At 40.4% G+C, this 25,593-nt stretch overlaps 3 protein-coding genes across 3 annotated transcripts; 1 reads left to right on the top strand and 2 right to left on the bottom strand.

The window, feature by feature from the left end:
- The first annotated feature begins 1,094 nt into the window (after positions 1-1,094).
- Positions 1,095-12,806, top strand: LOC107036475 (CD109 antigen). Its single transcript, XM_015254459.2, has 6 exons — positions 1,095-1,329; positions 3,707-4,826; positions 5,297-6,026; positions 7,269-7,743; positions 8,466-9,426; positions 10,006-12,806. Exons 2-6 carry the CDS (start codon positions 3,712-3,714, stop codon positions 11,699-11,701), a joined length of 4,977 nt encoding a protein of 1,658 aa, XP_015109945.1. The 5' UTR covers positions 1,095-1,329; positions 3,707-3,711; the 3' UTR covers positions 11,702-12,806.
- LOC107036476 (SET and MYND domain-containing protein 4) lies at positions 11,719-18,512 on the bottom strand. Its single transcript, XM_015254460.2, has 5 exons — positions 18,331-18,512; positions 15,879-17,021; positions 14,734-15,011; positions 14,481-14,645; positions 11,719-13,691 (listed from the first exon to the last, which is right to left on the bottom strand). The coding sequence occupies exons 1-5, from the start codon at positions 18,341-18,343 to the stop codon at positions 13,290-13,292; spliced, it is 2,001 nt and encodes a 666-aa protein (XP_015109946.1). The 5' UTR covers positions 18,344-18,512; the 3' UTR covers positions 11,719-13,289.
- Positions 18,513-22,145: 3,633 nt separating this feature from the next.
- LOC107036387 lies at positions 22,146-25,516 on the bottom strand. The gene is made up of 3 exons (XM_015254329.1): positions 25,405-25,516; positions 24,618-25,200; positions 22,146-23,568 (listed from the first exon to the last, which is right to left on the bottom strand). The coding sequence occupies exons 2-3, from the start codon at positions 25,135-25,137 to the stop codon at positions 22,451-22,453; spliced, it is 1,638 nt and encodes a 545-aa protein (XP_015109815.1). The 5' UTR covers positions 25,138-25,200; positions 25,405-25,516; the 3' UTR covers positions 22,146-22,450.
- Positions 25,517-25,593: the final 77 nt, after the last annotated feature.

Below are 25,593 nucleotides of genomic sequence, written 5' to 3'. Positions count from 1 at the left end.
CCTAAAACAGTCCGATTATTTCCGACTGTGGGTGATAAAAAATGAATTGGCGTTAATGATGTTTCTGTCTTTGCCCGTTAAATTCCGATTGGCTGGTAGGTATAGAGTTTGGAGTTTGAGAAAATTATGAAAATTAATAGGATCAAGGGTATGTATGGCCGTTATCGTTCGATTACTTTCCAAAAAAGTGGTTGATAGATCTCATATTGCTCATATAAATCTTCAATATTTATTGCTGATTTAAATAATGAATTAAGCTCAGTTCAGGTGCATCACGAGGGAGAGTAATTCTACTTTCAACTGAAAAATGAAATTATTCCATTTGATCAATTACTCAACACGTCATGAACATTTCAAAAACAGTCAAAAGTGTCCATTTTACCCCACTCTCCCCTATTGGTAGCTGAATGGGCCCGAAAGGGGTTCGAAAGCTTAATAAAAAAAAATTGACTTATCTCCTTTTACCACTTCGCCACTGAACTAATTCCCACTAGGGGAGAGTGGTAAAATGGACACTTTAGACTTCTGTTTTAATTACTCATAACTCAGAAACAAATTTATCAATTGAGCTCAGTTTAGGCTCATCACAAAGGGAAAGAATTATTCTTTGCAATGAAAAAAAAAATTATCAAATTTTATTAACATTTCAACCCGTCATTAGCATTTAAAAAAAAAGTCAAAAGTGTGCATTTTACCCCAACCTTCTCCATAGCTTAATCTTTCATTATTAACTTACCTTTTCGTGGAGTTTTCGAAAATATCTCTGAAATTAAGCGAGATAGCGAAATTTTTGTCGGAATCTTTTTTGTAGAGCTAATTGAGAGCTACGAAAAAGGTCATTACAAAAATTATGCTATCTCCCTTAATTTCGGAGATATTTCCGAAAAACCCACCGAAGAGTTAGTTAACTTACCTCGTTTTACCACTTCACTACAGAATTATTGTCAATATTTAATGTATAATTTATTCGATCCCGTAATGGGCCTAGCGCTTTTCGATTCCCACAAATAAAAAACGAAAAATGAAAATCGAGCGATGAGTCAGGCGCGGCGAGAGGTGGGGGTTCTCTCTACAGTGTACGCCACAGGTCGGTGTCATTCCAGCGAATGGAAGTGTTGGAAAACAGTGTTCAGGCCTCGGTTTCACTCGGCCTTTGGTTATGAACGTTATGAACTGACCAGACGACCACAGACGATCCCCATTTTTTCGTAAATAAAAATAACGAGTGAGCCCCCGCGGTTTTGTGCAATCGTCCAGTGATCGTTTGATGATTGTGTGATCGAATCGCCAGGTGAATCGAGCGGTCGGCGACGCCAATTGAACCGACAGGTGAGTGTGCTACTCGTTGAGGTATTTTTTGGGCGTTAACCGCTCCTCCGGGGTGCAGTCGGCCCTCGTCGCCTGCATGTTTCACTCTTAAATGCGTTATTATTGTTTTTTTTTCGGGAAATGCGGAGGATTTTGGAGTCGTGGGTGCGGGGGGAGTCGAGGGTGTGTCGGGCTGAATCACCAGGAGTTCATTGATGGTTTCAACTGGGGGGATGGGGGACAAGTGGGGACTGCGCAAGTGCTATCGATGGTTTTTTGTAGTTTCGTGCACGGAAATTAGCGGATTGACGCGGGGAGAAGTGTTTCGAATGGGAAATGGAATAATATTAGGATGATTTTTTGAATGTTGAGTCTCATGACTTTGGATACTGATTGTCATTGGACAAAATCTTCTCTCGAGTCTAATTACCGTCAACGTATGAAGCTGAAACTAGCGAGATTCGACAGTAGATTTCTCTTCTGTTAGGCGAATCGAGGGGTGTGCAAATGTTTTTTAGTAATGTACAAACTCTTTCGCACTCAAAAAGCATTTGTACATGTGATCATTTGACTCGCCTGCACTTAAATATCCCCTAAATTGCATTTTCCACTGACGAATTCTACTGACAATTACCACTTATTCTATTGAGAATTTCCGTGGCTCAAATTTTCCAAGTTTTTTCATTTGATTTTCTTATTTTTCTATTTTCAGTGAAAACAAAGAAAAATAGAATGAAATATTGAATGGTATAGAATGAATATGATCGAATTGTTTTTGCTATTTTCAATATATTATATATTTAGTCGCAGGTGATGAGTGATTGAACAATTTTGGGGTAAAGGCCTTCATTTTTAATCGTCAATAATTGATAATTGAATATTTTTCAAATCGCATCGTTTGGTCGGGAGATATTGACGGTTGATGAAGATTTGTTTTATCTCAGGTTTCCCTGAAATTTATTTTTGACGGGATTTTTGTTTTTAATATTTGGATGCAAATTCGAGAATAGTGGAGGGTAGGGTAAAACAGACGCTTTTGACTTTTTTGAAATATTCATGACGTCTTGAATTGTTCATGAAATGGAATAATTTTATTTTTCAATTGAAAAACAATGATTCCTCTTTGTGATGAGCTTAGACTGAGCTCAATTGATAAATCTGTTTCTGAGTTATGAATATTTTTAAGAAAGTCAAAAGTGTTCATTTTACCCTACCCTCCCCTAGTTTCTGGTATTTCGTTTGCGATTGATGAATGAGGGGTTTTAGTTAACGATCTGTAGGCATGAGTTTTGGATAATTTCACACAGAATTTCGGTTTTACGAGCTCACAATTAGATAAAGGTCACTTGATTATGACTTAATAATTTGTAATTTTGTTTTGAAGATGATGGATATGATTTGGGAATAATTGAAAAACGTGGGCGTATGTAGTAACTGGAGACACTGGGCGCGTCACCGAGACTCATTAGAGGCGAGGAAAATCTAACTAATGTAAAGAAAAATTTCGTTAGTCATTAGTAATGAATGAAGTTCATTGTTATTTAATCGTTTATTTGCGGTTAACTTATAAATTGAAGACAGTCGTGATGATTTTCAACTATTTACATCCGGCTATTTGAACTAGAGTGAGAAAACACAATATTTCTTCACCTATTTTCCTTCTTTTCTCATTAAAAAATCAAACAATAAAATTGAGAAAATTTGAGCCAAGGAATTGCAAAATTCTGTAAAATCATTGAATTCTGTATAATTTTTTCTATCGAATAATGTCCATTCAACACCTCTACAGAAAATAAAACGCACAGATGCTACTGAATTTATCAGTAAAATCGCCCAACAATTGGAAAATTCACTAGACATTCACTAGAATTTTCCGGCGAATCCTCCAGATTTTTCAATGAAATATTTTTGTCTGTGTTATCATCAACTTCCCCAAGAATCCCCAGATCTCACTTCCCACGCGAAGAAAATTATTTGGTGAATTTCAACAGCTAGTTGTTGAAATTCACCAAATAGTTGTTAAGATATACTAACTAGTTGTTGAAATTCAGTAACTGGTTGGTAATTTATTTTTTCAATAACTTGTTAAATTTCACCAAGTAGTTGTTGAAATTCCCCAACCAATTGTTAAAATTCACCAAATAGTTATTGAAATTCCCTAACGACTTTTTAAAATTCACCAAATATTTGTTGAAATTCCCCAAAGACTTTTTAAAATTCACCAAATAGTAATTGAAATTCCCCAACCACCTGTTAAAATTCTCCAAATAGTTGTTGAAGTTCCCCAACCACCTGTTAAAATTCCCCAAATAGTTATTGAAATTCCCCAACTAAAGGTCGAATTTCTCCAACTTCTAAAAATTCCCCAACGAATTATTCCGCATGTCATTTCCTCCAGAAAAAATGTGGCGCCTCCCGCTGCTCCTGTTGCTGGCCTCGGCTGTGGGTCAGCAGCCGGACGATCCCTACGACTCGACGCGGGCCACCTGGAACCGCTACGACCCGAACGACCCCCAAAGCCCGACGTTCGGCTACCGCAGCCCGTACGACCGTCAGGACCAGAGTCCCTACGACCGGCAGGACCAGTCCCCCCCGTTCCCGTCGAGTCCCCGCGCCCCCGGTTTCCCCGACAACATCATCTTCAAGGAGGCCACCTACTTCGTGGTGGCCTCTCGCATGTGCAGACCCGGCCAGATCTACCGAGTGGCAGTGGACGTCCTGCGCAGCGCGGTTCCGATGACAGTTCGCGCGACGATCCAGCGGAACGGCGTGGAGATCGCTGCTGACCACAAAGACGTGAAGGAGGGCATCCCCGAGAACCTGATGCTCCGGATGCCCCCCACGTCGATCCCAGGGGACTACAAGCTCAGAGTTGAGGGACTGTACAACGGCCTCACCGGGGGCCAAGCCTTCCTCAACGAGACCAGACTCACCTTCACCCAGAGGTCGATGACTATCTTCATTCAGCTGGACAAACCTGTCTACATGCAGGGCCAGACCGTTCGCTTCCGCGCGATCCCGATCGACACGGAACTGAAGGCCTTCAACGATCCCGTCGACGTCTACATGCTGGACCCCAACAGGAGGATCATGAGGCGGTGGCTCAGTAGACAGAGCAATCTGGGAACAGTCTCTCTGTCCTATCAACTGTCAGATCAGCCCGTCTTCGGGGACTGGATCATTCAGATCATCGCCCAGGGACAGGTGGAGGAGACCAAGTTCGTCGTGGAGGAGTACTACCAGACGAGGTTCGAGGTCAATGTCACCATGCCTGCCTTCTTCTTCGATACGGATCCCTTCATTCATGGGATTATTCAGGCCAATTACACCTCCGGGGCACCCGTCAGGGGAAACTTGACGCTCAAGGCCAGTTACAGACCCATCGACAGGTACAGGGCCCATAATTACGTGATGCAGGAGCAGCACTTCAACTTTAATGAGTATTATCCCGCCTGGTTCAAGACTGTTGATCGGTATGGGTCGTCACCAGTGCTGAGGTTCTTCAATGGAACTTACAGGTTTGACATTTTTGGCAATGATTTTTTTGTTACTCTTGATTATTTCGTTGATTCGTTGATTCGTTGAATTTAATTTCGAGACCTATTTTGCATTGATTTTCGTGCAGTGATTTGTCCAATTTACAATTGCCTTTGATTTTTTCGTAGAATTGGGAAATCGTAATGACGATGTGATAGGAATTTCAAGAAGTGAAAATTTTTTAACAATGTAGTTAAGAATGTCATAATTTATTCTTTCTAAATGTCATGATTTTCATGTCAAAATTCAATAGACTTTCGATTGAATTTTTTTATGCGCGTTATTGCGATAAAAATCGCAAGGTGACGATACACAGTACATATACCAATAATAAGAATAATAATAATAATAATAATAATAATAATAATAATAATAATAATAGTATTTCTAAATTTTATTTAAATCGTACGGTTTTACTACTCTGTCACCCAAAAATTCCAAATGTCACCAGATTTGAGTACCCAATGGCTGAGCTCCTCGCCTACTCCCCAACGCTCGACGGAATGGAAGTGACGATAACTGCAACTGTTGGTGAGCGATTCCTGGACGAAGTGATCGTGGGCTACTCGACAGCGAGGATCTACAACTCAAGTGTTCGAGTCCACTTCTTCGGAGGCTCACCCCAGGTCTTCAAGCCCGCAATGGCCTTCGACCTGCACATTCTGGCGTCCTTCTACGACGGATCGATCCTGAGGGACACTCAGCTGCGCAACGCACAGATGGAAGTCAAGGCTGACATCGACACGAGGAACGGGAGACGACAACTGGACGCGCAGTATCTGGCGGCTTCTGACGAGAACCCCTCGATCTGGCACGTGAAGATCGATCTGAGGAAGCAGTTGAACCTGCTCGACGATCCCAGACGCGCCCAGCAGGAGCTCAACAGCATCACGGGGATGAGGGTCTACGCGCAGCTGCTCGATGGCGAGGGCCACAGGGCACAGGCTGAGCTGCGTCTCCTGGCCCACGAATCCCCGGAGCAGAGGCACATCAAAGTCTGGACCTCCACGAAGACTGCCAAAGTGGGGGAGTACCTGGTCCTCCACGTGCAGACCAACTTCTACATTGAGACGTTTAACTACGTGATTTTATCCAAGGGGTCGATTATCCTCAGTGGACAGGACATCATGGAGCACAACATAAGGACGTTCTCTATTCCCTTGAGCTCGGAAATGGCACCGGTATGTTTTCACTTTCAGTTATGATTTTATTTTGGTTTCGGAAATTAGGTTTTCGTCGGGAGGGAATTGATGGAGTGGATTATTCTATTTTTATATAAATATTCTTCGTGAATAGGTTAAGAAAAGAATGGATAAAATGAATTGGCCACATAGTAGACACCAATTGCGGGTTCTGCGAGGGTCTAATAATCGAAAATTGTAAATATCCATTGAGTTCTGGGAGCCATGTTCGATGAAAGAGACATTAATTAATGTATTCACATAATCAACAGTCGAGGCGAGCAATTATCAATGCGACCTGAAAGCTCAATTTACCTGAACTTTTACAAACTCTCGTTTTGTAGTAAAACTTTTGAACCAGAATTTTTGATAAAATCCACGTTAAACGTTCAAGAGTCATCTTGCTGATGTTTATCGTATCGTAATATGGAGTACAAATTTTGTCAACGTGCGACTGAGTTTCGGCGATTAAGTATTAGGGGACAATATTGAAAATACGAACATTAATCATATCACCTTGCACTGAGTACTTGGGGAGTAAACCTGCAGAGAGCAATCTTTCAATTATTTCGGTTATTGGGGGCGAGTGGGGTAAAATGGACACTTTTGAATTTTTTTAAATGCCAATGGCTCGTTAAATTGTTGATGCAATGGGATATTTTTCTCCATGAAAAGTACACTCTTTCCTTTGCAATGAGTCTGAGTTGTGAATATTTTTCAAAAAGTCGAGTGTCCATTCAGCCCACCCCTATTTTTTGCCAAATAAATTAATCTCTGGCGTTATGTTATCACTGCCTTCTTGCTGTGTGCCTCTACTCTCCGTTTCAATGGGGATAAGATCAATGAAATAAATGAAGATTAATAAATTTGTGCGAAAATTGCTTGTTGAGAATTTGTAAAAATTTTGTTCGATTAATCAATTGATTGATTAATTAATTATAACGAGTATGCTTGTTGCAAAATTATGGAGAATGGGAATACTTGGCGTCAATGATTTACTGGTTTCACGCGTGCTAAATAGCTTTATCACAGGGGAATTCAGAGTGTACTATGCGGGAAAATTGGATTAATAAACAATATTGTGATAGAGGCTATTATTACGTCGATGTAATAACCCTACGTTGCGAGGCAATATTTTTCCAAAAGCCAAGTGACCATTCGTTCCTTATTTTTTGCCAAATGAATTCATCTCCGCGTTATGTTATCAATTCACATTTTAAAAAATTCAATTCCCTCCCACAGGTAGTGACAGCAGTGGTCTATCACGTCGCCAGATACGGCGACGTGGTCGCCGACTCAATGACAATTCCCGTCAACGGCATCTCCCGCAACAACTTCACGATCTTCATAAACAACAAGAAAGCCCGGACTGGCGAGCGCGTCGAGGTCGCCATCTACGGCGAGCCCGGGGCCTACGTCGCCTTGTCGGGAATCGACCGAGCTTTCTACACGATGCAAGCGGGCAACGAGCTCACCTACGCCAACGTCATCTCCAAAATGTCGCACTTTGATGAGGACACCAACGGAACCCACTCCCACAGCTGGGTCTTCCACGACGGCGATCCAGACGAAGTCGTACACTTTCCCTCCTCTACTTTCGGAATCGACGTCAACAGGACCTTCGAGTACATCGGCCTAGTCGTCTTCACGGATGCCCACATCTACAGGAGACCCGACACCTGCAACAGGACCCAGGGCTTTGCCGAGTGCATCTCAGGTTTGTCAATTTTATAAAAAAAAACATAACGAATTCAATAAAAAATTCTGTAGATTTTCTATTGATTTTCTGCTTGTTTTTCGCCGATTCTACTGACAAATTCCGTGTTCCTGGGTGTTTTTTTTTTTTTTTTTCATAGAAAATATCCAATTGAAAGTTTTAGAGAAAAAATAGAATTTTGTAATTCGACAATTTTGTCTATTGAAACATTTTCTGACACATTTAGAATTTTCTCGACAAGAATTTCCCAAGGTTTTCCAGTCAATTTTTATTCTCTTTTCATTAAAAAAAAAAATAATAATAATAAAATAATAAAATCATAAAGAAAAAATCGAATTCTACTGATTGAAAAACTAATAACAGGTTCAACAGATTTTTCTGGCGAACTCGATAGCAAATTCTATTGGAAATTCCATTGTTCTTCAATAAAAAAATCAAATATGAACTATTTCACTCAAAAAATCAGAATTTCATTTTTCTACACTTTTTCTATCGAAATATTTTAATAACAATTCCCCAAAAATTCCAGCCAAAGAATTTCCATAGAAAATTGAATTGTATCGATCTTTTCATACAATATTTTCCATTGACCACTTCTTCTCCAAACCAAAGACTCTCGTGTCATTGAAACCCCAATACCGCATTCCCTATTAATTAAACCCCAACAATCCGCATTCTTCATTACAAATTCCGAGGAAATAACTTGTCCCTCAAACCCCCAGGTTCAATCCGTTGTTACCGATTCGACAAGAAATGCGACGGGGTGTTCGACTGCGAGGACGGCACAGACGAGGCAAGATGCTCAATGGGAAATGCCACAGACCTCTCCCTCTTCCGCAAGAACCGCTTCAACCGGATTCACCGCCTGTACGAGAACGTCTGGCTGTGGAAGGACATAAACATCGGTCCCCACGGCCGCCACATCTTCAACGTGGACGTCCCAAGGCGGCCGGTCCACTGGATGGTGACAGCCTTCAGCATGAGCCCCAGCAAAGGCTTCGGAATGTTGCCGAAGGCCCTGGAGTACACCGGAGTCCTTCCGTTCTTCATCAACGTGGAGATGCCCGACACGAGTCGACAGGGCGAGCAAATAGGCATTCGAGTCTCAGTATTCAACTACATGAAGTACAACATTGAGGCGACGGTGGTCCTGGTCGGCTCCAACGACTACAAATTCGTTCACGTCGAGGAGAATGGCATCGTCCAGTCGTACAATCCGAGGACCTCCTTCGGGGATCATCAGTTCTTCATCTGGATTCCAGCGCAGGACGCGGAGATTGTGTACCTCCCCATCGTCCCAGTGAGGCTTGGGGACATCAAAGTCACGATCTACGCGACAACAATCATTGGTCGTGACATTGTGGAGAGGAATCTTCATGTCGAGGCCGATGGGCTGCCCCAGTACAGGCATGAGTCCATGCTGCTGGACCTCAGCAACAGGGGGTATATCCTGGAACACATGCACGTCAACATCACGGAGACACCCATTATCCCATACTCGGAGCAGCGGTACTACGTCTTTGGCTCGAATAAGGCCACGATATCAATCGTTGGGGACATCGTGGGGCCCATGTTCCCCACCATGCCGGTCAATGCCACTAGTCTGCTGGGGCTTCCCATGGACTGCGCCGAGCAGAACATGTTCAGCTTTGCTGCCAATATGTATACGACGCTGCACATGAGGTGGGTATGGGATGTTGATAGCCAAATGATGAGCTTGATTTATTTTGTAATCTTTAATTGCCAATTCGCTGGACAATTCTATTGGACTTTATGTTTGTTTTTGGGCGATCCCGTTGGAATTTTCAATAGAAAATATTCAATAGGAAAAGTCAGAAGATTTTAGCTTTCTATATAATTTATTCTATTGACATATTTTTTATAGAATTTCTTCGGAATATATTTTCAAAGTTTTTTTACTTGATTTTCTTGATGAGATGAAAAAAAATAGAGTGAAAAAAACGTAGAAAATTTAAGCCGAGGAATCCTTCTAGAAGATATCTCAATGGAATAAGTCGCCTAAAAAATAAAATTCTGTTGTTATTCTTCACTGAATATTTTCCGTTTAACATGTCTATTGAAAAAAAAAATGCGTAAAAAATGCGAGGAATTTCTACAAAAATATTTCAATAGAATCGCCCAAAAGTGAAAAGAATTTTCCAACAAACCTAAACCAAAATCCCAACAATTATTCCCCGTACTCCGAATATTTTCCATTCCCCAAAACCAATCTCAAAAAACTAATAACCCTATGTGCCCCAGGTTGATAAACCAGCGTAAGAGAGGAGTGGAGAAAGAGAGTTTCTACCACATGAACATAGCTTACCAGCGCCAGCTCTCCTTCATGAACCCCGACGGTTCCTTCAGTCTCTTCCGAAGCGACTGGAACAACTCCTCCCCGAGTGTCTGGCTGACAGCATTCTGCGCGCGTATCTTCCAGGAGGCGAGTTTCTACGAGTGGGAGAACCACCTTTACATCGATCCCGACGTGATAGCCCAGGCAGTGGCGTGGGTGCTTCGTCACCAAACCGAGCTGGGCTCCTTCTACGAGGTGACCTGGTTCCCAGACCGTAAAATCAACAGCACCCTGCAGGACGACGAGGGCATCATCCGATCCAGAAACATCAGCCTGACAGCTCACGTCCTGATAACCCTGGAGACCGTGAAGGACTTGACAGGAGGTCTGGGCTCGCAGGTGGCACTGGCCGCAGCCAAGGCCTCCAAATGGCTGGAGCAGAATCTCAACCTGCTGGAGGCCAAAGGAACGCCCTACGAGATCGCCATAACTGCTTACGCCTTGCTCCTCTCCCAGTCAGCATCAGCAGAGCAGGCGTTCAATGTTCTGTCCATGCACGCCAGACGAAACGGATCGTACGCATACTGGGGGAGAAAGGACATTCCCCCGCCCCCAATAAAAACCGAGAATACGAAGACTTACCTGTTGCCCCGACTGCCATACGAATACGACTCTGAGAATATCGAGACAACGGCTTACGCTCTGCTGGTGCACGTGGCAAGACAAGAGGCGTCGGTGGACCCCATTGTCAAGTGGCTGAATTCCCAGAGGCTGACCGACGGTGGATGGGCATCAACTCAGGACACAGTATGGGCGATGAAGAGTCTGATGGATTACACCATCAGATCTAGGATCAGGGAAGTGAGCTCTCTGGTGGTGACCATCGAAGCCACTGCATTGTCTGGTAAAAGTAAGATCCTGAGGATTGACAACAGCAATCTGCTGCAGAGGCAGGCCATCGAGATCCCCGAGGCCTGGGGGACCGTCAAGATTCAGGCTAGGGGCGCTGGTTATGCCATTCTCCAGATGACTGTTCAGTACAATGTCGATCAGCCACGTTTCCAGACACAGCCACCTGTCAGGGCATTTGATCTCGTTGTTAAACCCGATTTCGTGGGGAGGAATAAGTCGCATATTGTTTACAAGAGCTGTCAGAGGTGGACTAATCTCGAGGAGTCCGCCAGGTCGGGAATGGCTGTGCTGGATGTCACCATTCCCACTGGGTACATGATACAGCAGCAGACTTTGGACAGGTACACCAGGTCCAGGATGGTGAGGAATCTGCAGAGGGCGAGGTTCCACTGGAGCGAGAAGAAGGTACTATTCTACTTTGATTATCTCGATAGCGAGGAGACTTGTGTCAATTTCACTGTTGAGAGGTGGTATCCTGTGGCCAACATGTCGGCTTATCTACCTGTCAGGGTCTACGATTATTATGCACCTGAGAGGTTCAATGAGACCATCTTCGACTCATTGCCGACGTACATTCTGAACATTTGCGAGGTCTGCGGGAGCTCGCAGTGCCCATACTGCCCGATTTACAACGCAGGGACGGTATTCACGTCCTCGGGGATTGTTATGGTAGTCTCCATTCTCATTTCTGGTTTTAGGTATTTTAGGGGGCAGGAGTTCAATTTTGGGGGGGCCAGGGGAGGGGGGTAGGGATTACTGGAGGTTTAGGGAGTCTCGGGGATGAGAGTTTTGGTGGAAAGTGTTTGGCTATGGGAAATAGGGAAATTTTTCTAGAGCTTTCTAAATTATCCGGGGATTTAGAGATATAAAAAACGAATTATTGGTTGAATATATGGGATTTAAGGAATTTTTATAGTACTTCGACAAAAAATTCTCATCCAAGTTACCGTCTCCCATATTTTAAAGATGTTTATGAGAAATTCATTCCCATTTTAACGCACAGATAGTTTAATTCTGTCATGACAGAATTGTGGAAAAATGTGCCCATAAAAATTCTCCTATTTCTCACAGAGTCTCAAAGGACTTTATCAGAACAAAATTCTACCGAGTCTCATTACTGAGTAATTATGTTTTAATAAGATGAGATTGTTCTTGTTCTATATTCCATGAGGTAATCTCTAGTGCGTTGGCAGTTTGCTATCAACACCCCCCAATGAATCCCCGCAGAATCTCATTTTGTATAGTTCTTTATAATTTTTTACTCCAATAATTGTTTAATTAAGGAATTAGCGAACGTACAGATTGATTGATAATCGCTCGACGACAGAATGGGAAATAAAAACTTGACAGCCTGTACATAGTAGGGCATAGTAAACCAGTACAATCGTTCAAACCCAACATCAGAGTTATATTTTAATAAATAATTGTAGTTATTGAGCTTGGCTCTCATATCAAAGTTTACTGATAAGTTTTGGGTAACTGTGTACAACACTCGCCAAAGAACTGTTAATCTTCAGTCCGTGGCGGGGGTATTACTCCCAAGTACCCCAACAATCCTCATAACATGGTTTTATAGAGTCTCAAAGTTTTTTATAATAAACTAGGTATTTGGTTATTTTTGTTAAATCATCCGTCCAAACTCCGTCGGGAGTTGACTTTGTACTTTTATAATTAATCGTATGAAAAATTATTCATATCTAGGCTTGACGATTTTATATCACATAAACACGAATTATCATCGTTCGTTATTATGATGAATCTCAGATCCGTCCACTGCATAACAAAACTGAATTATAAGTGACTTATTAATTTTTGTAATGTCTATACAAATAAAGAATTGTCAATTTTTTCAGTATGTCCTTCATTTATTCCTCATTGCTCTCATTATTGAGACTGATGAAGCATCCCGTACAGAAATCGTGTAATTTTCACGAGGCCAAAGCAAAATTTATATTCTTATAATTTTTATAAGGTTCAGAGTGAAATTAATGAGATTCATCTCAAAGCTTGAGATTTCCATATCACATGTGAATAATTGTCGTTCTATATCACATTCACTGATGATTAATAAATGACGCAGATTTGTCAGTGGCATAAAGAAGACTGAACTACAAACGAATTATAAATTTTTATAATCTTTACCCAAACGTATGAAGATATCTCAATCTTTCCCATCACGTCTTCCACTTATTCCTCAATATCACCGTTATTGAGACAAAAAAGAAATCCAACTCCAGTAACACAAAATATAATATGATAAACATAAAAAGTCGTATCTAAAGTTTGGACGTCAGCTTTTCTTAAGAATAATACTTTTCTAAAATTCTCTCACATCGTCCTAACGATCCAGTGATTGGCAGCGACTGCCTATCTGCAGCCAGACGTTCTCCAGAGTCCTGACGACTTCCTCGATCTCTCGACATGGCTGATGCACGTGTTTGTACAGGTCTTTGAGGTTCTCAATCAAAACAACGAGGGAGAGTGGTGTGACTGAACTGTTGTCCAACGTTGAACGACTCTGCATAATGTTGAAGACATTGTGCGAGCACATCACGTTGTCGAGGGTGTCCACCACTGACTTGGGCAGTCCCATTTCTGAGTAGGAGGGCAGATCGTTGAATTGTGGCCAGGCCTCCTGGCATGGGAGGCAGTCGCACATGAAGAAGAAGAGTTGTCTCCTTTGAAGTTGCCTCTGGGCGTAGGGAACTGATGCGAAAGAAGCCCCTCGGTGATCGAAAATCTGGGGGTGAAAAAAATAATTGACTAAAATCCACTCCCATTTCATAATTATGATGTTAATGAGGACAAGGTAAATTTTCTATTTTGACATTTCTGTCGCCTCCGAGTGCTCCATTGACATCTAGATGGTGAACAAATACGGAATCAATATTCATTATGAAGAGAAATTATTTTGGGGAAAGTCTGGATTAATCGTAATTAAATACAATTAATAAATAATTACTCAGAATTTTTTTTCTGCGTTTTTCTCAAGAGCACCATAATTATTAATTAATGACTTGTTTAATAATTATAACAACAACATCATTAACAAAGTCATAATTATTAAACTAGTCATTAATTAATAATTATGATGTTGTTGAGGAAAATGAGGAAATAAAAAATTCTACATCATTAAAATTTGATTAGTCGATAATATAAGTCTCATTTTTAACTTTATGAATAAAAAATAGAATGAAAAGTTGGAAATAAAGGAGTGATGGCCCATCGACTGTTTACACGGATGAGAAAAATGCAATAGAAAAAGTTTTCTATATATAACTTATTCTATTAAGATATTTTCTGTAGAATTTCCTCGGCTGAAATTTTCAAAATTTTTTTGTTTGATTTTCTAGATTAAAGCAAAAGAAAAATCAAATTCTATTCACTTTAGCTATTGAATATTCTCAATTGAACTATTCTCTACTAAATTTTCATTTTACACGTGTTTTCCTTAAATTTTTTCATGCGTGCTCATAAATAATTTCTCACTCTTTATGAAAATGAAGGAACATGTTTTGTATTAATGTACCTGTTCGCCCTTTTTGATTGGACGAATTGTGTGTAGAGCCATGTATCTTCCATGTGACGTGTAATTAACCGAGGGATCGCAGCTGTGATTGATGAGTCCGTAAATTGGTACCAAGACCATTGCACGTGCCCAAGAGGTGTTTGCTTTGGGATCCCATTCACAGGCCTGAAAAATAAACGAATTTAAAAGTAAATGAATCGTCAATTGAGAAAAATTAAAAATGAATGAATGATAAAATGAAACCAATGTTCACCATTTGTGAATTGACCGAGTGGATCTGCGCGTGCTTGAGGATAATCGATCCAGCGAAGATGACCCATGGGTGGTTCAGCAGTATATTGCGCTCTCCTGCCAACTTCTCCCCGAAGATATTGGTCATTGTGGCTAGAACGTAAACGAGGGTTGTGGCTCCCACTGAGAGCCTGAAGAGATCCTCCATCGATCGTTTCTCGGTGCATGTCGATAGGGTAATAATACTGGTGTATTTTTTACTGTCGAGAATGTTTGAGGTAAATCCTTTGGTCCTTAAATCTGGGTCAAGAATTTTCGTCGTTATGAATTCTAATTGTGATTTTTAATGCGTTAGTGGAAGGGGATTAAGAGGTCAATAAAATTTCTGTATTATTCCTGGGCTATTATTCGATCAACTTTGGATGCTTTCAAGGCATAATTTAGTAATATTAGGTCTATATAATTTCAGAATAGATTTTTTAATAATTGAAAAATAGAAAAGTCGGTGCAGACTACAATCGAGATTCAACCATTTTCAATTATCAAATTAACTTTTCCTCAGAACTATTATTTTTTTAAATATTGGTTATTTTTAAATAAATAATTGCAATTGTTTAAATTTTCGAAAACCTTATTCTTTTAGGCAACAAATAGATTTCTGGTAAAGTTCTGAATGTGAATAAATTTGTTAAAATTCTGAAGAAATGATTTTTATGATAGAAAATTGATTGTTCATAAATTATTCATAAAAAATGCTCTTAATTGTCAAAAATTGCACTTTTTAAATTTTTACTTTTTTAAATTAATTAATTAATTTTTTCAACTGTTGTTTTTTGAAAATAAATTTATTACGATTCCGAAGAAATAATTTTATGATGGAAAATCGATTGTTTATAAATAATTCCATCAATCTTCCTCCAAAAGTAAACGTTCTAATTTTTTCATATTCATATTTCTAATTTTTTAATATTCCCCAACAGTTCAATATCGCGATTAAAATTCACCCCCGCAAAGTTTAATCAATAGAATCACAAACTTAGTCTCAAACCTCAAACATTTGAACCTTATTATCAACTAGTCCTGAACCAAAATCCCTGTCCGCCGGAAAAGTATAAAATCGCACCAAAAACCTATCAAAACCAGAGCACCCTTAATCCCCAAACCCACCAGAATAGGACTCGACCTCCTCCACCCTCTCCCTGAGCGCCTGCCAGCTGCCAGCCTCCCTCCACCCCTTGATGAGCAGTCTGGCGCTCATGACAGCAGTGACGTCCATCTTCTCCGCGATGATGAGCCCGAGGACCCCGCACTCGACGTCATGGAACTCCCTCCAAGCGTTGTCCCTGCACTCCTCGGAGCAGAAAACGACATTGACACACGCATCGCAGGGGATCGCCGACCAGGTCTGCATCAAGCAGTACCAGCAGTTGGTCCTCCTCCTCTCGAGTTCGAGGACAGCAGCATAGGGGATCTGCACAGCGAGCACCTCGCCGACGTCGATGTCCCTGGTGGCGACGATGTGCCTCCCATACTTCCCCGAATAGCGAATGGCAATGGCATCTGACGCCCCAGGAATCTCCGGATTGTCGACGTGTCCAGGGGGAAAATCCGGGAGATGTCCCTCGTCGTTCCACTTGACGAACTGATCCGCTCGCTTCACCTTCCCACTGACGATCTGGTTGAGGGCGTGAGTGATGGGTCCCCTCCTGTACCCATTCATTTGCTTGGCCAGTGCTTTGGTCTCCTCGATGGCCTTCTCCACGATTATGCTGTCGAGGTCGTAGAGACTGGCCAGAGCCCTCGTTTTTATCAGCATGAGCTTCGCCATGAGGTCCGGGGGGTAGGCCAGCTTGACCGCCCTCTCCACGTCCTTGAGACAGTCCTCATAGAGCTTCACCCGGAGGAGGGCCTCCGCACGCCTGCCGTAGGCTATCGCGAGCTCCTTGGAGTCCACTGGGGCGTGGATTATCGCCTGTGTGCAGAGGTCGATGACGCTGTTGTGTTTACTCGACTTGTGGTTCTTCAGGAGAACCTCTGCCGACGAGCCCTGCAGCTGGGAGAATCCCAGGTCCTTCTCGAAGGTGTACGGCGGCTCCTGGGGGGCCGTGCGCAGCCCCAGGAGGCCGTGCTCCGCGAGGATCGCGATCGTCAGCCTGATGCGGTCCTCGTCGCTGTAGACCGGGGAGAAAACGTCCGGATACGACAGGTCTCGGTGCGCGTTCAGCCACTCGCGGATTCTCGCGAAGTGCTCCTGCAGGGCCTCTTGGTCTTCAGGGGACGGCAAATAGTTCTTCTCATCTGTGTTGCTCACTGAGAAAATTAATTTTTTTTCGCAATGTCTGGTTGGAGAGGAATTTATTTTTTCAGTGCCGTATTGCGGAATACGCAAGAGCACCTATGAAAAATTCAATAGAAAACATAGCGAATTCGATAGAAAATTGTATTGGAATTCTGTAGGAATTCTAATACACTGGGGTTTCTGTAGAATTTTTATTGGAATTCATTTGAAAAATTCTATTAGAATAGAATTCGATAAGATAAGAAAATATCAATAGAGTTCGAATTTCTGTTTGGATTTTTCTCTTGAGATTTTTTCTATAAGAATGCTTGGGCATTAATTTTCTGAGGTTTTCCACTCGGATTCTGCAATGCAAAACAAAATAAAATTCAGCGGAAAAAACGTAGAAAATTTGTGCCCAATAATTTAAATAGACAAAATTTATCCAATAGAATCGGCGCAATAAACAAATAGAATTTTTCAATAGAATTCCAATAGAAATTTCTAGGGAATTCGTGCGTGAGGTGTCAACTGTCACAATTATAGTGCTCTAGATGATGAACTTGGATATGGCCTTGAGTGCACTCCCTCAATAATTATTAATATTAAAAAATTAATCGATATTCTGCCCTCTAGAGAATAACAAGTTTAGGAAAAATGGATAATCATTGGAGGAGTTGATCCAAGGGCAAATGCAAATGCAAGTCATAATTGAAGGCTCATCAGGCTCGCCTGGGAACGACTCAATAGGAGAAATACGAGGGCAACTAATTCTTCTCATCTACGTTGTTCACTGAGAAAATTTTTTTTTTTCTAAATGTCTGTTTATTTTAGGGAGGGATTTATTTTTTCAGTGGCGTACCATGACAGAACTATGGAAAAAGCTCAGGTCTGTATTCCATTTTATCAGAATATCATCGATATTTACAATTTTATGATTTTCTTGAATAGTTTCTCTTTTGTAATTGAGGTATAATTCCAGATCTATGAAAAAAGCTCGGGTCTGTATTCCATTCTATCAAAATATCATCAATATCTACAATCTTATCATTTTTTTCCAAAAGTTCCTGTTTTCCAATTGAGGTACCATTGCAGAACTGTGAAAAAAGATCAGGTCTGCATTCCATTCCATCAGAATATCATCGACATCTACAATGTCATGTATTTTTTTTTTGAATAGCTCCTCTTTTATAATTGAGGTACCATTGCAGAACGGTAAACAAAGTTCGACAAGGAAATATCCTCTGTCCGTTGTCCTCTCCCGTTGCCGGTTGAAAATACGTTCGGCTCGACAACGGCCACAACCTGTTGAATTCACCTACAATTTGATTCAACTCTTACCTGAAGTCGCCATCCTGTGTTCATGAATTCTGATGACTGATAATAATGAGTTGTGATGAGTAATTAGCGTGAATTTCAATGTGACTGTCGATTATTTACGTTTTGGGGCTGTATGTGGGGCCGAGCATTCTCGATCGAACAAGTTTTCAAAACATTGTGGGGTCGAAGGGGTGATCGGAACTGTGGGCTCTTTGTTTACGACCGGTGTCGAGTTGCAGTGGCCAATGAAATGCCAGGGAGTGGGGGCATTATTTTCGGAGAATGCGGAGTGCGGGAAGTTCGAACGAATTGGTGAATTTATATTATTTAAAAATTCAATTCAATTATTTTTAATCTCATTTCAAAGGCAATAAAGATGATCAAGTGGTTTATTTGGAGGAATTATTTTGTGAGAAAAAAATATTTAACTGTTTAATTTTTTTTGACAGTTCTAATTGATTTTTTGTAACGAAGAAAATTTATCGCATGATTTAATTCCCCCTCTCAACTGAATTAATTCATATTTTTCTTCTACGGCCGTACAATTATTTGTATTTACAACTGAAACAAAATAAAATTGATCAATACATTAAATTCATTCGTTCAAATGACTTCATCCGGTAATTGTTTCACGTGAAGATTACGAAACCATCAAAAGCTCTTGCGTTTCCGTCCCAATAAATTAAAAACAACATCAAGAGATGATCGAACAGTCGTTATAAATCACTTTGTCCATTCTTATGTAAATCCATCATTAGATTTAGCGATAGAGAAATTCGATAGAAAAATTCGATGTGATCAGAATGTTTTTCGTTGGAGGATTATTCTATAAAAAATATTGGAAAAATATTCAATTAAATTGTCTTTTCTTAACGATTTCACTTCATTTTTTGAGACGATTAAAGTTCATCGAATGATTTAATTCTCTCTTTCAATTGAATTCAGCAATATTCTCTTGCAGTCGACGATTTATATTTTTCCTCAACTTCTATTCAACTATTTTTCTTTACATTTCAAACAAAATAGAATTGATCAATTGATTAAATTCACTCGTTCAATTGACCTCATCGATAATTTGTTTCGCCTGAACATTACGAAATCACAACAACTTCCATAGATAATCGGAGACTCGTTATAAATCACTGTGTCCATTCTTATGTAAATCCATCATTAGACTTTACGATTCTGACAAAGAAATTCAATGTGTTAAAAATATTTTCCACTGACAGATTATTTTGTAAGAAAGATTGGAAGAACCTTCAACTAATTTTTCTTTTTCAACGATTTTGATGAATTTTTTCAAACGATGAAAATGGATTAAATCATTTAATTAACTTTTTGAATGAAATTAATCAATAGATTAATTTAGAATATTTTATTTTATTTTCTTTCCATTTCTGTCTTCACAACTAGATTGTGGTTATTCTTTACTGTAGGAATACCTATAAATTCAATTTCTACAGAATTTCTTTCGATAGAATGAATAGAAAAGATGACAGAAATTGAGAATTGCAGACTAAAAATTTTATCGGATTATTATTATGTAATTTTTCTGCTATTGTCGTTCAATTATTTTGATCTACATTTTAAACAAAATAAAATTGTTCGATTCATTGAATTTATTTCACTCATTCAGTTGAATTCATCAATAATTCTTTCAAGATTATAAAATCATAAAAAAATTTCGATACTAAAAAGGAAACTTAATGTGATAAAAAATATTTTTCACTCTGGGCTATGTTCATCTATCCCAAATGTCCATGACGCGAGTTATCACGTGGAGATAACAAGGCCAGTCAACGAAGAGCCTGGTGAAAGGGTGGTGGAGGTGGATCGACTATATAAGTTGACGAAAATCAGTTTTTTTCCATCAAACCATTTGAAAAAATTCCCCGAGCTAGAACGACTGGAAAAATCATCAGGATGAAGGTTGTATTTGTTGTTTGCGTTGTTGCTGCCGTCTGCGTCTTCACTGACGGAGTTTCTGCGGCCACTGCCATCGGTTGTGAGGGCAATATTATGAGACTTTGAAGATTTTAATTTGATTTTTGATTTTTAAATTGTCATTTTTGTACTGATCATTAGTCAATGCCACCTGCAAAGCTGGTGATGTCTGGACAGACGAATCATGCATGCAACACATCTGTATGAAAGATGGAATGGTCGAATTGGCAAGGTAAGAAAATTTATCGATTCATGGAATTTCATACAATTGAAGAAAGGATGGCGATTGATCATCCATGAGAAAACAAAATTAAGGGGAAATAATGAAAATGTAAATATAAGAGACACTCATTGTCCGGATGATTTAATATTTCACATGAAATATTTTCTATTCAATTTTTTCGTAAATTACGATATTCTGTTTTGCTATTTAATTTCTAAAACAACATTTGGATTTTTAGCTGTGGAATGGCTGTCTGTGACGACGTCGCAGCAACAAAAATGGACATGTCTAAGCCGTACCCAGAGTGCTGTCCATCATGTTAAACTGAAACTTTCGCCGAAACTCCAATCACTTAGAAAATAGCTTGACATTAAAAAAACACTGCAGGGTACAAAGAAATGAATAAAACTTGTTGATATCCCATAAATTTTTTTCATTAACGACTTTATCTTATCATAGTTTCTCATGTCCCGATAGTGCCTAGAATACACTCAATACTCCTACATTTCATAGAAAGACCAAAGTACGATTTGATTGCTAAAAACATGAGAAACCAGAGAATGCTTACGCTCCAGTCAGTTGGAAGCTAAATAAATCAGGGGTGAGCTTGGTGATTGTTCGAATGAGGTAGATGCATAAATTGATTGAACCAGAAACCACCATTGAACAGTGAAATAAAAACATCATCACTCGGATGAACACTGGAAGAATACGATGGAAGGAATGAAAGCTGCTCTCCCTCTCTCATTTAATTCGAAACTCACACATTAGAACTACTTAAAATACCTGAATAGTTTTCTCCTCACTCGTAGGAAGATCGATATACAATATACATACTGAAATATAAAAATATAAAAGAAAAATTAGGACATTTCGTGGTGAATGAAATCCTAGAGTCTATGGCACGTAAAATAGACAGTTACTGGGCCTCACACACCTCATTGATCATTGCTTTTGAAGTACTAACCATTGATATCAGTTATATCAGCCGTTGATGGACGATTATTGATTCCATACGCTGGTGAAAATTCCTTCAACGATTCATAACTAATTGTTAAGGATATCCAAGTGGAAAAGCCCATGCAAACCACTTGGTTCTCGAATAATTACATCTTTGGGCTTATTCAATACAAATTAATGTCAAATCCCAGTTGAATTGTATTCATAAGGCTCAGTTGAATGTAACACAACTGAAATCCACCGAGATTGCAGAATGCTCCTAAAAACTCTGTCTATAAACTTTTTTCTCATGTTACAGTTTTAGTTCTTGGACTCATGGCGTTCTTGACACGATAAAACTAATGAACTTTCGCCAAATATCCAAAATTCTTCAGTAACACAAATACCCCAATGAATAAATTGTGCCCAAGTGCATTAAACCACGTAAAATGTCATTTAATAACGACAACAATTGACAATTAATCGCTTCAATCATCTGCACGCACGAGACAATTTCATAGAAAAAACTAGCGAATTGGATAAAAATTTCTATTAGATTTCTGTTGAAGAGTTCTGCAGCTCTGCTGCACTTTTTTTAAAAATTAGAATTTCTTCGTATACAACTTTTTCTAGTGCGATATTTTCTACAGCAATTCCTCGACCTGAATTTTCCAAGTTTTTCCCACTCAATTTTTCTCATCTTTTCATTAAAAAAATCAAACAAAAAAAAATCCCAACAGACATTTTTTTTTACTACAATATTTCCCATTGAACATTTATATTAAAAAAAAAAACAAATAAACTGCTGAAATCCTCCGCCAAATCTCCCAAAAACCGCTATGAAATTCAATAGAAATCCAACAGAATCCTCTCGAATTCCCGAGGCGTTCCACTAAAATATTTCGTGCGTGCACCAATTGGCGACCAATCTCGTCACTGATCTGCATGTGTATCACATCCAACCAACCATCAATTATTTTAAAAACCTCGAATAAACACCTGGATTTCCCCATCCTCTCCTCCCCATCAATCCAGTCAGACCACTCGATTCACCTCCATCACATCAGTAATACGTTGCTTGGCATTGCTGAACACTAGCATCTCCTCGTTCTCCAAAATATTATGAAAAGTAAAATAAGAGATGAGTTTATCAAGATACCCCTTGGCCTCCTCCGAGGACACGATATCAGTATCACATTCACTCTTGATGACAACACTGGACACCTCCTTTTTCTCGATGATCTCAGGCTGGCACCTCCTGAACCACCGTTCGATGGTCTCGAGGCTGAGCACCTTGCCCCCAGGCAGGCACCTCACCAGCTGCGTGTCAGTGGGCTCAGAGATGCTATCAGGTCCCCGTTTCCAGTGCATCTTGATCCAGGCTAGGAAGTGTCCATTGTTGATGTTGTCCAGGTGCTGGATCAAGGGGACAGTGTTGTTCTCCTGGATCATGCTGTTGACTTTCTTCAGAAAAGAACGTTTGCAGTTCTTCATGAGGGCCACAATCTCAGAGTCAAAGGGCCTGACGAGAAAGCTGGAGGTCTTGGAGACGACGATTGTCTTCAAGCCCCCAAAGTCTATCGTCAGCTTTGGCGCCTCGAAAATGTCCTTATCCAGGATCAGGAGGACCTTCATGGGGGCGTTCCTCTCGGTCAAGAACTTGGTGACGTGGGGGGAGAACTCATGATTCAGCCAGTGAGTGAAGACAGTGGAGTCCAGTCTCTCGGCGTCTGTTTCTGTGGAGTAGAGGGGCAGATTGAACTCGTTCTTCCAGAATTTTTTCTTCCCCGAGTTTAGGGTGCAGATCAGGGGAACTTTCAGGCTCAGGTCGGCGTTGGAGAAGGAGAAAACACGCATGTAGTCATCCTGGGGGTGCTCTCGCTCCACTTGGTAGCCCAGGGAGAGGGGCAGGGACTTGTAGCTCCAGGAGAGCACTGAACAGTTGAACACCTGGAATTTCTGATAGTCTGTACAGCCCAGGGTGTTCTTCAGCTCGCGCTGGAAGTCACCGTCGGTTATCTGGGTTATGGGGATGCTCTCGAGGGTCTCCGAGAGCACTCGGAAACCGTGCTGCTTGCACCATTTTATTAGCCACTCATTGGTCATGTAGAAGTTCTCGATTCCGTGTTTTTTGAAATAGGAGTCGGTTTTTTCTGGGGGAGAATAAATAAACTAATTAGAAAATACGTTTTGAGGAGAGATTTGGGGGATTTTTTCATGTCACAGGATTTTTAATTCGGAATTTTCATAGGTTTTTTCATTATTTGCATTCAAAAGGTCGAAAATATTCGGAAATAAGCTGTTTTTTAAATTATTTTTGGAAGTTTAAAACTGAACTGAGATTGTTAAATGACTTTTTCTTGAATTTTAGTACAGTTGGGCACTATTGGACTATTTGTCGTAAAGAAAAATCATGGATATTTGGTGGAAATTCATTAATTTGGTCGTGTGAAGAACTCAATGAGCCCAAGAACTAAAACTGTTACTTGAGAAAAAAGTTTATAGAGAGAGTTTTTAGTAGCATTCTGCAATCTCAGTGGATTTCAGTTGTATTACATTCAACTGAACCTTATGAATACAATTCAACTGGGATTTGACATTAATTTGTATTGAATAAGCCCAAAGATGTAATTATTCGAGAACCAAGTGGTTTGCATGGGATTTTCCACTTGGATATCCTTAACAATTAGCTATGAATCGTTGAAGGAATTTGCACCAGCGTATGGAGTCAATAATCGTCCATCAACGGCTGATATAACTGATATCAATGGTTAGTACTTCAAAAGCAATGATCAATGAGGTGTGCGAGGCCCAGTAACTGTCTATTTCACGTGCCACAGACTCTAGGATTTCATTCACCACGAAATGTCCTAATTTTTTTTTATATTTTTATATTTCAGTATGTATATTGTACATCGATCTCCCTACGAGTGAGGAGAAAACTATTCAGGTATTTTAAGTAGTTCTAATGTGTGAGTTTCGAATTAAATGAGAGAGGGAGAGCAGCTTTCATTCCTTCCATCGTATTCTTCCAGTGTTCATCCGAGTAATGATGTTTTTATTTCACTGTTCAATGGTGGTTGCTGGTTCAATCAATTTATGTATCTACCTCATTCGAACAATCACCAAGCTCACCCCTGATCAACTACACTAGATTCTTCTCCCAATAATAGAAAATTATTGTCAAAAAGCTCATAATTACCCTCAAAATGGGCCCTGGTAACAGCGATTCCCCTCTGCTGGCAGTACTCATACCACTTGAGCAACGAATTATTGACGAGCTGAGGTATATCTGGCTCCCTGGGCCCCAGGATCTTCGGTTTCGGCTTCGGCCTGGGTTTCGGCCTTGGTTTCATCTCCAAAGGTATCAAGTTACCACTCGCCTCATGCCCTAGTCCATTACTCTCCACGTCAGACGCTATTGGCTCCTGCTTTATCGTTATATCTGGGTCCGGATTGTGGATCCTCATCACTTTGGGCATCAGGAGATTGTCCTTGTTCTTCACCCACGAACGAATCGTGCATCTGGCTACTCCCACCTCCTCAGAGAGGGCTTTCATCGTCTCACCGTTCTCTATTCGCTTGACACAGTCCAGCTTCATCTCCACCGAGTGCCTGTGGCGTGGGTACTTCTTCAGAGACTCCTGGTTCTCGTCACGATCTCTTATCGGTGACAACTCCTCATTCTCCATTATTTTTTGCTGCGTTATTTCAAGCTCCATTCCTTTGTTCTTGTTGGAAGAAAAAAATGAAGATCACTGCTTCCTTTTTCCCCCTTCCAATGCCTCAAGAAAAAATAAAAACATGTTTTCAATACTCCAAATCAAAGAGATGTGATGAATCTTTCGGAAATTTGGGTGGAAATTGTGTGGAGTAATGAGTCATGGAGATGTAAACATTCTGTCAGGTTATGTCACACTTTTTAGATGGAGAGAACGAAGAGAATAGGGAACTTATTTCCTGGAAAATAGAGATTATGATGCAGTTACCTTCGATGGACTCTTTAAAGGGCCATTTGCAGTCGTCGTGAGCAATTATCAACACAAACTGGGATTTGGGGAGGTATTTGCAAACGCTGTTATTGTTTGGCAACCAATTTCAGCCGGCTATCTTCAAACTGTACGAAGTTGCTGTCAAACGAGCGCAAACCGGAAGTGGATTTTTAATGAGGGAACACT

Source organism: Diachasma alloeum, unplaced genomic scaffold (genome assembly GCF_001412515.2).
Source record: "Diachasma alloeum isolate Michigan unplaced genomic scaffold, Dall2.0 Dall_scaffold_00209, whole genome shotgun sequence".
NCBI lineage: Eukaryota > Metazoa > Arthropoda > Insecta > Hymenoptera > Braconidae > Diachasma > Diachasma alloeum.
This window is presented reverse-complemented; position numbering and strand designations above follow the sequence as displayed.

What these genes read in the sequence shown, in the direction of transcription:
- LOC107036387 (XM_015254329.1), bottom strand. Translation starts at nt 25,137, where the DNA reads ATGGAGCTTGAAATAACGCAGCAAAAAATAATGGAGAATGAGGAGTTG. An exon ending in TACCAGGGCCCATTTTGAGG is followed by an intron (nt 23,569 to 24,617) that starts GTAATTATGAGC and finishes ATTCTCCCCCAG; the next exon opens with AAAAAACCGACTCCTATTTC.
- LOC107036476 (XM_015254460.2), bottom strand. An exon ending in GGAGGTCGAGTCCTATTCTG is followed by an intron (nt 15,012 to 15,878) that starts GTGGGTTTGGGG and finishes TTCTTGACCCAG; the next exon opens with ATTTAAGGACCAAAGGATTT. An exon ending in ACTCGGTCAATTCACAAATG is followed by an intron (nt 14,646 to 14,733) that starts GTGAACATTGGT and finishes TTTATTTTTCAG; the next exon opens with GCCTGTGAATGGGATCCCAA.
- LOC107036475 (XM_015254459.2), top strand. Translation starts at nt 3,712, where the DNA reads ATGTGGCGCCTCCCGCTGCTCCTGTTGCTGGCCTCGGCTGTGGGTCAG. An exon ending in TTCTTCAATGGAACTTACAG is followed by an intron (nt 4,827 to 5,296) that starts GTTTGACATTTT and finishes AAATGTCACCAG; the next exon opens with ATTTGAGTACCCAATGGCTG. An exon ending in CTTTGCCGAGTGCATCTCAG is followed by an intron (nt 7,744 to 8,465) that starts GTTTGTCAATTT and finishes TCAAACCCCCAG; the next exon opens with GTTCAATCCGTTGTTACCGA.